This window comes from Cervus elaphus, chromosome 21 (assembly GCF_910594005.1).
Source record: "Cervus elaphus chromosome 21, mCerEla1.1, whole genome shotgun sequence".
In the NCBI taxonomy this organism is placed as follows: domain Eukaryota; kingdom Metazoa; phylum Chordata; class Mammalia; order Artiodactyla; family Cervidae; genus Cervus; species Cervus elaphus.
Genome location: NC_057835.1, coordinates 25,163,280 through 25,177,389, shown reverse-complemented (window position 1 = coordinate 25,177,389; position 14,110 = coordinate 25,163,280). Strand labels below are relative to the sequence as shown.

Here is a 14,110-nt window from a genome sequence, read left to right as displayed (position 1 = left end):
ACTGTTCTGCCACACAAAAAAAATAGAAATAAAAAGTAGCCTGCCTTGAAAACACTACAAAGGAGATTACTTGCCTTCAAGATTAAGCTAAAATGTTTCCTGGAGCTTCGCGCTTCTGTCTGAACATCCCACCACTTCACTCGATAACAGAGTGTTTCTGCCTTCTTCCTCTTTGCCAATAAGCCGTATCTATACTAAACCAGGGCCACCTTTCAGTGTGGATGGAGGAGGAGACTGGCCTCTGCCATGCAGACACGCCCCAGCCCTATTTATTTATGAGACACTTTGTACTGGGTGCAGACTGCCATCCGTGTTACCCAGCTTTGTGGCCGACATCACACGGTCCCGGTAATCTGATAGAATGCTTTAAATGGACGGGCAAGGCTGCCAGCTTTGGGTGCCAGAAGATTCTGGGCTTTGAAAAGAAGAAACAGCAAGCAAACCCCACATCAGAATCTACTATTTCCTCATGACGCCCTAGGAAACACCTGAAGCTTTATCAGATGCCTGGGGAAAATTCATAACTTTTTTTTTGAATTTAATAAAGTGCAAAGCTCATTGCCCTTAAAATTTACTTAGTATGTTCATATTATTATATTATTTTAAATTCATAATTTTTTTTCATGAAGAAGGCATGACTAATGAGCTCTTTGGACATGACCAATATGCATTGTTTAATGTGCTTCAGATATGCTATTTGCGGCTTGGAAGGCACTTAGAGAAGGATGTAAGAAAATGCTTACAGGTTGGCCTCAGATGGGAGAATGCGAGTCCTGACGAGCAGGAACACATACTAATAACAGCAAGTGCTCAGTATTAATTGATCACATTCCAGGATCTGGGACAATCTGCCCAGCAGAGTATGGTAATTATTAACAGAACGAGTTCTCATGTTGTAGCTATGACAAGAGTCCAAGAATCTTCGCTTTGCCAGGGGGTTGTGGGGGGAGGCGCAGACAGTATAGTCAGTTTAGTATACGTGTTGTGTGTACCTGAAACAGGTGGCGTGAGATGCTGTTTTGATAGAAAACAATCCATTTGTACATTTTACAGTAGCTGGGAAGCATTTGATAGGTCCCGAGAGATGGGTGGTAAAATTAAGATCCCTCCTTTCCAGGGGTTACCGCCTAGTTTGGGAGGCTGAACTGCCCAGAACAAAACAGAGAGAAGCACTTGAGGCAGATGGGTCAGTTCTGTGTTCCAGCGCCCACTGTCCACACTGGTGCGACGAGGCCTGGAGTCAGCTGAGAAGAGGTGGATGGTTCCCATGGTTGGAAAAGAGCTGTGTGCAGGTTCTAGAACCATGTGGTGCGTGCTTCTTCCTCATCCACAGTAGACTCGGCAGCCTCCCTCCTCTTTTACCCTAATGGACATCCCCAACTTACTGGGTGAGGATAGTTAGACTTCAGACAGTAAAATTTTGGGAGCAGACAACATGGCCAATTATTAAAGATTAGAGAAATGCAGATTAAAACTACAATGACATATCACCTCACATGGGTAAGATGGCTATCCTCAAAAAGTCTACAAATAACAAATGTTGGAGAGAGTGTGAGAGAAGGGAATCCTCCTGCACTGTTGGTGGGAATGTAAATTAGTATAGCTACTATGGAGAGCAGTTGGAGAGAGAATGGCAAACCACTCTAGTCTTCTTGCCTGGAGAGTCCCATGGACAGAGGAGCCTGGCAGGGCTACAGCCCGTGGGGTTGCAAAGAGTTGGACATGGCTAAGCGTCTAACATGGAGAACAGTGTGGAGGTCCCTTAAAAAGCTAAAAGTAGAGCTACCATATGACCTAGCAGTCCCACCCCTGGGCATGTATCTGGATGAAACTCTAGTTTGAAAGGATACATATACATCCATATTCATTGTAGTACTATTTACAATAGCCCAGGCATGGAAGCAACCTAAGTGTCCATTGACAGATAAATGGATAAAGAAGATATGGTATATATATATTCTTCAGTAACAAGAAAGAATGAAATAATTCTATTTACAGCAACGTGGACAAATCTAGAGATTATCATACTGAGTGAAGTAAGTCAGAAAAAGACAAATATCATATGGTATCACTTACATAGGACTCCAAAGTATGACACAAATGAACTTATTTATAAAACAGACTCATAGACATAGATAACAAACTTATGGTTACCAAAGGGGAGAGGGAGTGGGGGTGATAAATTAGGAGTTTGCCTATCATATACCTTCTAAATATATATATATTAAATTAATTAATTGATTTTTTACATGTGTGATAATCATTAAACATTTGTTAAGCATTTATCATGAACTCAGTGCAATACTAAACTTTTTTTAATTTTTTTTTAATATTTATTTATTTGGCTGCACCAGGTCTTAGTTGCAGCATGTGGGATCTAGTTCCCTGACCAGGGATTGAACCTGGGCCCCCTGCATTGGGAGTGCACAGTCTTAGCTACTGGACCATCAGGGGACTCCCCCAAATATATACATTTTACAGGCCTCCTAGGTGTGTTCCTTGGATCCTTTAATGGGAAATACTTGTTGAGTATTGATGTCTTCAAATAAGCCATGGCCAGCTCTTAGTATTCATTCTTATGACAAAGCTCATGGCCTCCCACTATGCTTATTACACTCAAGTTCTTTGAAAGAAACAAGATACTTGAAATAGGATTTATGTTTAATCCATACCTGAAGGTCTATTTCTCCTTTTTGCATGTCAGCCCTCTTGGTTAAACCAGGAAAATAGCACAATACTTTGAGAACATTAAAAATATGCTATTCTCAGCATACATGTCTTGCTTTTAGGTTTAGCACAGACAGTCTTCGTAGGAATTCATGCTGTTGGTGGCAGCAAACAGCCCTTTCTAAGGCTGACTTTCCCTAATGAGTCCTCATGAAACTTCGTCCCCTCTCTCTCATCTAGCTACCTTGCCCACTATAGGAGGCTGTGGGTGGAGCTGGTTTGGGGCAGGGGGGGCACCAGCATCTTGATCTGGTCACGTGGATGTAGCCATGAGTTGGGTGTCCCTGGGGAGGATATCACACGGGTCCTTGAGATGAGCCTGGAGTGCAGGAGAGAGGTCTTCGGGTTGAGGTCCATCTGGAGGTTATTGGTGTAGAGAGGGGGCATTCTTCGGGGGCTTCCACAGTGAGGACTAACAGAGTAGAAGAGACACCCAGTGACCAGGAAGGAGGACAAGGGAGTGTGTTGACCGGATTGCTAAGTGGGGGTGTTGCTCAAAGGGGAGGGCAGAGCAGTGGTGCAGGGCACCTTGGAGCGGGTGGCAGCAGCTGGCACTCAGATAGTGTTAGTCAGGAGAGCAGCTCATGGTACCTTTGACTCTGGGCGGGGAGCAGCTGAGGGGCGGTGAGAGACACGGTCCCTGGAGGAGGGGCTCGGGGCAGGACGAGGTGGGCAGTGGCATTCATGCTTGTGTTAAAGTTGACGAGAATCTAGGCAGATGGTGACGCTCAGAGTGACGGTGAGCCAGGAGCTCAATCTCCAGGAAATGAAGGAAAGTGACTCAGAACTGATTGGTAACAGCAGAACTGAAGGTGATAGCATTTGATTCATGAGGGCCTTGACAGGTGGGAGGGCTTGTGATGAGAGAGTGGTCAGTTGTGCAGTTCCACCCCTCCTTCCCTTGGAAAGAAGCAGTCATGGGGGTGGGTAGGGTGGTGGTGGGGTGCTGGTACCGGTGGGCAGAGAACCCTGCCCCCTCTGCCTGCCCCCACAAGGTCCTCTGCAGGAACCCCCAAACATGGCATTCTCCAGGAGAGGGTTTGAAAGACCAGCTTTACCACACTTTCCCTGGGGCTCTTTTTAATTCTTTTAATGGCTTATTTTGAAAAAATTCAAGTAAAGACTGTACCATAAACACGAGTTCATCCCCCAGCTAGAGAAGGTTCAGTGTCACAGCCTCCAGCGTGTGTCTCAAGAAAAGGACGCTTTCTTGCATGATTATTGCACTGTTATCACACCTCAAATCCACAGTGATCCCTTGACAGCATCAGTCTTGCTGTCTTGTCAGCCGTACCCCACGTGCCTGATTGGACACAGCTCTGAGAGCATGCGTGTCTCACGTGGAGGCCTGAATGGCTTCAGTGATCGTCCGACAGTCACCTGAAGTCCAGGAATAATTGCCTGGGTTGCTTGACATAAACTAGTATATTTTTAGCTGACACTTACTGGCCACTTCCTGTGTGCCGAGAGTCATTTTCAGAACATTTATAAGGATCATCTCGTTAAACGCTTTCAGTCATATTATAAGGGTTGATGCTATTTTTGTCCTCATTTCACCCAGGGAGCTGAGAGTTCAGAGCTTACAGGCAGAGTGGAAGTGACGTAGCCGGTAGGAGGACAAATGGCCCCAGAGAGCAGATGGCTCGGGTTTGAGTCCCATCTGAATGGCAGATCTGAGTAGAACCCACCACATGGGATTGTTTCAAGAACTCAGTGAGTTAATCCATGTATCAAGTGATGGGCACATACATGTTGGCTCCTGTTGTATTATGATTGTTGAATTAGGATTTTAATCCGCTTCTGACTCCAGAGCCCAACCATGACCCTACTATAAAAATACACTGTATTTGGTAAATTAAGACACAGAAATAGATGCCTGTTTTTCAAAGTGACTGGGTCAGTTTGCTTAGCTTATCACATAGGAAACAATTCAGTGGGTGATTTATATGGACAGTAAATAGGCGTGTGGTCACCTCAGTCCCCCTGGGGAAGGGCAGTGAGTGAGGAGGTGCTGGTGAGGCCATTAAGCTGGAGACGTGGATTGCAGACCCATGTGTTGCTCGCTGCCAGGGTCATGATCCTTCAGGGACGGTGAGTTCCAACTGCATCCTCTGCAAACCTCAGTGACATCCTGTCAAAGAAAACTCCAGAAGAGCTGAAACATGCATGGAACGGTGGCTCTCCTAGGACCACAGGAGGCCACACCACTAGAGGCTGGACCAGGGCACGAGTCATGAGGTGGTTGTGCTGTGGTTTCCCCTCCAAGAGCTCATGTAAGAAAGCACATGCATGCACAGTCATGTACACATATGCACACACACACACATGCATGCACAAGCACACACATGCACACACGCGCGCGCACACACACACACACACACACACACACACATGCACGCACACATGCCTGGTAAATGCCCTTATCAAAGGCCTTTGCTCTCCATCCTCTGGCCCCATCTCTGAGCTTAGCCTGCATCGGCCCCTCCTCCTACCGTCCTCGGCCATCCTCGGCACTGGGAACTCCCCAGCCCTGAAGGCAGCAGTGCTTGCTGTCCCTTCCAAACCCCCTCCAAAGCCGAGTCATGCTCCTCTCATGGTCAGGGGTTTGCCTTTGGGTGTGGTTCACACTGAGTTTCGGTCAATATTTGACCTAGAGTTGGGTGCCCAGGTGTGTCTGTTTGTGACGAGAGGAGACTCCCATGGGGTGATTGGAAGCCTGTATTGGCCTGACCAGGTCAGCATCCTTCAACCCTAGCAGGGCACAGAGAGACCTTCCAGGACAATTCCAGTCAGTTTTCTACATAAACTAAGGAGCATCTTACGTAAACTTTGTGAGAATGAACTTAACCCCTGAGCAGGAACCTATTTTTATTACTGTTGTCTCACCTTCACTAGCCACATGCTTAATGAATTAATATCATGTTGTGCGATTGGAATCAATACATTTATATCTTCTATCTTTGGCCACATTCCTTTCCTTCATTCCCTTTTTATGGCATTTTAAATGTTGAGCTGGGGATGAACAGAATTCCATATTGTTTGCCATATGTATTCGTTATAGGTTTGGCATCTGTAATGGAGATTTACAAAAAACAGTGATTTAAACAAGATAGAAGTGGATTTCTCTCTCATTTAACTGTCGGCATACGTAGGCTTGCCTGTTGTCTCATCTATGTCCCTGGGACCTTCTTACTCCCTGATATAAGGGTTTTCCCCCATCAACCCGGTCCCAGAGGGTTAACCACGATGCTCAATTGATGCCATTAAGAGTTGAGAAGGGATGCTCGTGGGAAGGAGAGAGTGTGACCCTCTTCCTTGTAGGATCACAACTCAGAAATAGTAAACCCGCTTCCCCTCTCCTCCCCTTGGCCAGAACTTAGTGACAGGTTCCCAGCTAGTCGAGAGGGAGTCTAGAACATGGGTCTTTGGAAGGCCATGTGAAAGTGAAAGTCACTCAGTTGTGTCTGACTCTTTGCAACCCCATAGACTATACAGTCCATGGAATTCTCCAGACCAGAATACTGAAGTGGGTAGCCATTCCCTTCTCCGGGGATCTTCATGGATGTGGTTAAAATTCAGGGGTCCTACTACAATAGCAATATGGAAGAATTGATCTGGGGGATAGTTAGCAATCTCTGCCATATTGATGATCTAGAACCCCTTTTCTTTAGATTTAATGGATATTAATATTAAATCATGTTGATCTTTTTCTACCTTTGGCAGAGATGACTTTTGGCCACTAGAATCTGTTCTCCCCCTTTGTGGTAATCAGTGGTCCCTAAGACGTGGTTGTCCAGCCAAGGACTGCAATTACTTGTCCTTTTTGCTGCTGGGTTTCGTCAGGCGACCACTTCTCCATGAGATGTCAGAGGCCTGGGCGTGGGTCCACCAAAGCTGAGGGTGCTGAGTGGGTTTGAGTCCCCTGGTTCTGATTCTCCTCAGATCTTCTGAACGTAGGAAGGAGGCTCCAGGCTCTAGGGGATGGTGGGACCATGTACAGATGAAGCCTGGATCCAGAGTCTCCACGTGGAAGTGAGCTGACCACTGACCAGGAGCTCCTGCTGGGACCTTTTCATGAATAAACCCTAAATGTCTTTAGGTTTCAGCGTGATGTATTTGGGGTCTACCGTCCCTAACAGACTCTCTAGGCCTCCAGTTGCTATTGTCGTCCTTGTGCTGGGGAACTGAAGGATCCACAAGAGGCACCAGAATTTTGAATTCTAAGCAGCTGGTGAACATTTTTGGGTTGTAACATTTCTCCAAATTTTGTTGTTATTCACGAATTCTCCATTTGTTTGTGAATTTTGTTCTCTGTCAAAACATTGAAGACTATTTTCCATCTTTTAGAAATTGAACAGCAGTTTTTCTGACACTGGTTTTTCTGATGATAAATAGTTTTTTTTTTTATCTTCTATTTTTGCGTATCGGGACGCTTAATGAAAAAATCAGAGCACGCACTGATGGGTGGGGATTCTTAGTAATACTTGTGACAGCATTTCCCACACGAGAACAGCACTAGAGCTCATTCTGAGAGAACGAATCTAATACAGCCAGACCGTATTTGACTTCAGGGTGGGATATATGATCTGAAGCCTTATACGGTAGAGAAACAGCCAAGACCTTATCTTAACATGAAACTCCCGGGTAAAAAGGATATTGTAATTCTCCAGAAACACTTGCCCAGGAATCTTCTCCATAAGTGTCACTAGGCTACTAATTTATGCAAAGTCAAAGTCAAACAACATATGTCAGGACAACATTATGGTCATTTGCTTTCCTCCTCCAGACTTGAGTTCCAGTTGAGGTTAGGATCACAGGCTGGGAAAACAGAAGGCACCAGTGCCTAATGGCTCAAACATTGTATTTTTTTTTTTTTTTTGGTTGTCAAATGATCCTTTATTTTTCTTTTTCCTTTGCAGTTCTTAACTAGCTGGGCACTCCACTGCACCACTGTTGATATCATCTATGATGTCATGAGGGTGGCGGCCATCAACATTGCAGCCCACAGACTGGGCAGTCCCCAGGATCTCTTTAATGGTTCCAGAAAGTTCTCTAGCTAGAGACCGGTGCCGCATCTGCCGGGCAATGTTGACGATCTCATCAAAAGTGATGTTTCCACTGTGCTTAATGTTTTTCTGCTTCTTTCTGTCCCTTGGTGGTTCCTTGAGGGCTTTGATGATCAGGGCAGAAGCAGAAGGTACCACCTCAATCTGGGCTTGTCTGTTCTGAATGGTCAGTTTCACTGTAATCCTCAGACCCTTCCAATCACCAGTTGCCTTGGCTATGTCATCACCGACCTTTTTTGGAGACAGGCCCAACGGGCCGATCTTGGGGGCCAGGGCAGACGTGGCACCGACTTCCCCACCGGTGCACCTCAGGTACACGACTTTGATCTCGTTGGGGTCAAACTTAGGCGGCATGGTGGAGGCGGCTGGTGTCGGATGAACCCGGATTCGGGACGACCGAAGAAAGTTGCACCTTCGCCTCCTCCTAGCCGAAAGCCGAAAGCAAACATTGTATTTTAATGGTCATTCCCCTGCTCCAAAAGCTACCAGTTTAGTAAAAATTTTTAAACTTACCAATTAATTTCGGGCTTCCCTGGTAGCTTGGTGGTAAAGAATCTGCCTGCAATGCAATAGCCACAGGAGACGTGGGTTTGGTCCCTGGGTCAGGAAGATCCCCTGGAAGAGGGCATGGCAACCGATTGCAGTCTTCTTGCCTGGAGAATCCTAGGGACAGAGGAGCCTGGCGGGCTATAGTCTATAGGGTCGCAAAAGAGTTGGACATGACTGAGCATGCACACGCAATATAGTCATGAAAATAATCCAAGGGCATTTTAAAACCAGTTTCTTTTAGAAAGAATCACTTGCTATAAGGAAACTTCCTACTATATACTATGTTTAGAATAATTTTTAACCTCATAATTTTGAGGAGGGGGATATTTTCACCAGGAATGCCTCCTTTTTTTAAACTTCTGTTTAGAGTAGGTTCCCAACTCTTAACCTGATTCCTTGTTTTTTTTTTTTTTTTTTTTAACTTTTTTATTAGTTGGAGGCTAATTACTTCACAACATTTCAGTGGGTTTTGTCATACATTGATATGAATCAGCCATAGATTTACACTTATTCCCCATCCCGATCCCCCCTCCCACCTCCCTCTTCACCCGACTCCTCTGGGTCTTCCCAGTGCACCAGGCCCGAGCACTTGTCTCATGCATCCCACCTGGGCTGGTGATCTGTTTCACCATAGATAGTATACATGCTGTTCTTTTGAAACATCCCACCCTCACATTCTCCCACAGAGTTCAAAAGTCTGTTCTGTATTTCTGTGTCTCTTTTTCTGTTTTGCATATAGGGTTATCATTACCATCTTTCTAAATTCCATATATATGTGTTAGTATGCTGTAATGTTCTTTATCTTTCTGGCTTACTTCACTCTGTATAATGGGCTCCAGTTTCATCCATCTCATTAGGACTGATTCAAATGAATTCTTTTTGACAGCTGAGTAATATTCCATGGTGTATATGTACCACAGCTTCCTTATCCATTCATCTGCTGATGGGCATCTAGGTTGCTTCCATGTCCTGGCTATTATAAACAGTGCTGCGATGAACATTGGGGTGCACGTGTCTGTTTCAGATCTGGTTTCCTCAGTGTGTATGCCCAAAAGTGGGATTGCTGGGTCATATGGCAGTTCCATTTCCAGTTTTTTAAGGAATCTCCACACTGTTTTCCATAGCGGCTGTACTAGTTTGCATTCCCACCAACAGTGTAAGAGGGTTCCCTTTTCTCCACACCCTCTCCAGCATTTATTGCTTGTAGACTTTTGGAGAGCAGCCATCCTGACTGGCGTGTAATGGTACCTCATTGTGGTTTTGATTTGCATTTCTCTGATAATGAGTGATGTTGAGCATCTTTTCATGTGTTTGTTAGCCATCTGTATGTCTTCTTTGGAGAAATGTCTGTTTAGTTCTTTGGCCCATTTTTTGATTGGGTCATTTATTTTTCTGGAATTGAGCTTCAAGAGTTGCTTGTATATTTTTGAGATTAATCCTTTGTCTGTTTCTTCATTTGCTATTATTTTCTCCCAATCTGACGGCTGTCTTTTCACCTTACTTATAGTTTCCTTTGTAGTGCAAATAGGAAAAGAAGAAGTGAAACTCTCACTGTTTGCAGATGACATGATCCTCTACATAGAAAACCCTAAAGACTCTACCAGAAAATTACTAGAACTAATCAATGAATATAGTAAAGTTGCAGGATATAAAATTAACACACAGAAATCCCTTGCATTCCTATATACTAACAATGAGAAAACAGAAAGAGAAATTAAGGAAACAATACCATTCACCATTGATTCCTTGTTTTTACTCTAAGGTGTTAAAATTGTATCCTGCCGTTGGGGCTGGTTTGTAGTAACCCAGTGGGAAGAATGAATCTGTGGAATCCTGGTTCTTACTCCAGCCTAAGTCAGTCACTCAGCCTTGTTGAAATTCAGACTTTCCATCTGCAAAATAGATTCCAGTGCTCCACTGGCAGGAGTTGATACACATGAGCATTATACAAAACATTTTGTAAATGTTGGGCTTTATTATGTTTGTGTTTGTTCTATCATCGTATTTTGTACATGTCTGAAGGAGCTTTCTATGGGAATGAATGACCCTTGAAGAAATGTAACACTGCAGGTCCTAAGGGGGAGGGTGACATCACTTTGGGACAAACACCATCACCACCACTGTAGCTGCCACAACCTTGAGCAAGAAAAGGTCATAAACTCACATCACAGCCATAATGTGTTGTGATACCTTTCAACAGAGTGAAAAATGCATGTTGATGTCAGTAGATTTGGTTGGAATGACAACAGAACATTTTGAAATGTCTTCATTTCCTCTGCCTGAGTCCATCTGCTACTTCTTATACACAGTGTCTGAACTGCTCCTGCACAAAAATTTCCAGGTTTTCTTTCTGCAACTGTGTATGGAACAGGGCACACCCATTTGAGCTCAAGTAGTCCTGGGAACGGAGACGCAATGGCAACCCCCTCCAGTACTCTTGCCTGGAAAACCCCATGGACGGAGGAGCCTGGTAGGCTGCAGTCCATGGGGTCACTAAGAGTCAGACATGACTGAGCGACTCACTTTCACTTTTCACTTTCATGCTTTGGAGAAGGACATGGCAACCCACTCCAGTGTTCTTGCCTGGAGAATCCCAGGGACGGGGGAGCCTGGTGGGCTGCCGTCTATGGGGTCGCACAGAGTTGGACATGACTGAAGTGACTTAGCAGCAGCAGCAGCAGCAGTCCTGGGAAGGAGAGAATTCAAAGGTTGTGGGATGTGGTAAGAAAGGCATCATATACACATGACTACATGTGAAATATTCACTGGAAAGGCTGATGCTGAATCTCCAATATTTCGGCCACCTGATGCAAAGAGCCAACTCATTGGAAAAGACCCTGATTCTGGGAAAGATTGAAGGCAGGAGGAGAAGCGGGCAACAGAGGATGAGATGGTTGGATGGCATCACCAACTCAATGGACATGAGTTTGAGCAAACTCTGGGAGACAGTGAAGGACAGGGAAGCTTGGCTTGCTGCAGTCCATGGGGTCACAAAGAGTCAGACATGACTTAGTGACTGAACAACTACAACATATAAAATAGATAACCTGCAAGGACCTAATATGTAGCACTGGAAACTCAACTCAATACTCTGTGATGACCTATATGGGAAAAGAATTTGAAAAAAGTCTAGATACGTAAATGTATAACTGAATCACAGTACTGTACACCCAACACTAACATGACATTGTAAATCAACTGTAGTCCAATATAAAATAAAGATTAAAAAAAGGAAGACATGTTGACCCCCATGCTTGGCTCCAGTTCACTCAGGAACCAGAGTCCTTTTCCTTCCAGGGCTGGTCTTGTGAAAGATTTTATTATTTCTTCATTTCAGTGTCTTTTTTTCAATACGGGCCAGTCTGCTAGAGGGTGAGAAAAGAGGAAAACAAAGGTGAGTCATGAAGTGAGAAATGGATGTGTGGAGAGACCCACGAAAAGCAAGTGGTTATAATCTAGTTGTCAACAAGACTTTCTTCAGGTTGTGTTTTACCAGCTTAGTGAAGAGGGTAAGTCATCTGAAACTACATTTCTAAGCTTCATGTGTCTGAATAATCCATCATGTCCACAGAACTGTAAATGTGTGATGAGGGCTCCACGAGAAGAATACGGCTCTGATTCCATCAGCTTTCGGCTTGTGAGAATCTGGAAGAAGACACCAGGCTCTCCTGTGCCTTGACTGGGCCCTGTGACTTTTGCCAGGGGCTCCTATGTAACCCACATCCTAGCGCTATCAATACCTTTGTAGAGACGTTCCTATAGCCCAGCATTAGAACCAGCTCTGTTTTTATTCACCTGGATCATGGTTATCATAAAAGTTCCAAAATCAGAGAAAAACTACACATACACAAGTACTGTCCACCATGATCATATTCAGAATGAATAGTGATGTAACCCTAGAAAAGAAAAAGACTTGACTTCTCCTTTACTTGGTTATAACCAAGCTGTGGGCCAGAAGGGGTCTTTATGTGTTTCTCTAGCGGAGGCCTAGTGCATGGAATGTGCTTAATGTTGAAAGCATGAATGAAAAGGCAATTCTTGTTAAACTGTTAGAAGCCAATTTTGATATTACCATAAAAACACAATACTTTGCCAATGTCACCAACTAGGAATATATGGCACATTTAAAAATACATAGCATCAGGCCTTCATGGTGTGTACCATTCAAACAGAGCCTGGGATAGTAACCAACCTGATAGAATTGTTTTGTTATTAATGAATGGGCTGAAAATGAAACAGAGATTTTTAAAAGACTAAAGGGAAACAGCTTGGAAGATAGCCCTAAATAATCCAAAGATGAGCTAATTCACCAGAAAGATGTTAAAATGCTAGCTGTCTACATTCTTAACTACATAGCCTCATATATGAAGCAAAAGACTGCAAAAGGGATGAGGCTGCAGTCACTGTGGGAGACTGAACACGCATCTGTTGAAAGACAGAGTTGGTCCTGGAGGCAGACTTTGGAAGAGAAGGATGGAGGAGGCGGATTTGGGTACCAAAGACATCCAGTGCAAGAAGGAGTCTGCAAGATAATCTGTGGGCGCTGACTGCAAGTATTGGAACACACAGGCTGTGGAACTTACCAAATACTTTTAAGTCTGAATAAAGTGTAAATAGCCTTGTTTCAGGGATTGCTTGTATGCTCAGCAAAGTACGAGGAAGGGCACTGAAAAACTGTTTGCAGAATTCCCTGGGGAAAATTTGTTATGTAACAACATCTACCAAGAATTGGACTCTTACTGTGTGTAGCAGGCATTGTCCTAGTTTAATTTCCACAACAATCCTATGTTTTTAGGTCAGGGTTTCACTGTGATTGTGGAATTTTATAGATGAGGAGACCTAGGCAAAGTGAAGACAAATTTTCCTAATGAAACAAATTGATGAGAACAGCGTTTGAGCTGTAGCATCCTGACAGCAGTGAGTACCCGCCTAGCTATGCTGCCTAGAACTGCTGGGTGCCAACCAGGTATCTTGTGATTTGACTTGGTTTTGGGCAAATTTGCTCAATGACTCTGATTTTATCCACCTTTAAAAATTTGGTGGCTTTTGTTATTTACATTTATGCGATATACCTTCCATGCTGATATGGAGATTTAATTCTCAAATTTCTTAGAAAAGATGTCACTTTTTTTTTGGAAAGATGACCATCAGTGCATCTGCTGGCTGGCTGGAACTGACTGGGAAAACATTGCAAGTAAGAATATAGATATAATTAACCTAAGATTGATGCCCAACCTATAGAAAAATCATCTTTAGCCACGTCGAATTCACCTTGAAAGGAAAGGGAAAAAAATGAGGTGTGAAAGCAACAAATGCTGGGATTGCAGAGATGAAGTTGAGAACTAATCCTTAATGATTCAAACCAATCACCAACAAGTGAAATCTTGCAATAATAATATCCCACCCCTCAGCATGTTCCTAAATGCCATCTTCTTTGCATCATTAAGGAATTTATTCTTAATCATGTTAAGAATAACATTCTCTTTGATCCTTCTTCATACTTCTCAGCATGGCTGAGCTCCTATGCAAAATACTAAGGCTTGAAATTAGGTGAAAAAAGTTTTTAAGAGGAGTAGAAAGATGCAAAAGAATTCACACTGCTCTGTGAATTACAGAGAAGTCTCAAAAACACGAACAAAAGGAATCACTTAAATGTCATCCCATTTACGTGGTGAATGCTGCAGCCGTGTTTTTCAGTGTCTTGGCAGTGAGTGAACCGAGCGACACGGCCTCTGTTTTCATGTCCCTTCTCCCACTCTCAGCCGCCT

At 44.0% G+C, this 14,110-nt stretch overlaps 1 protein-coding gene across 1 annotated transcript; it reads right to left on the bottom strand.

The window, feature by feature from the left end:
* Positions 1–7,586: 7,586 nt before the first annotated feature.
* LOC122679340 (60S ribosomal protein L12) lies at positions 7,587–8,237 on the bottom strand. The gene has a single exon (XM_043879961.1). The coding sequence runs from the start codon at positions 8,145–8,147 to the stop codon at positions 7,650–7,652; it is 498 nt and encodes a 165-aa protein (XP_043735896.1). The 5' UTR covers positions 8,148–8,237; the 3' UTR covers positions 7,587–7,649.
* Between the last annotated feature and the right edge of the window lie 5,873 nt (positions 8,238–14,110).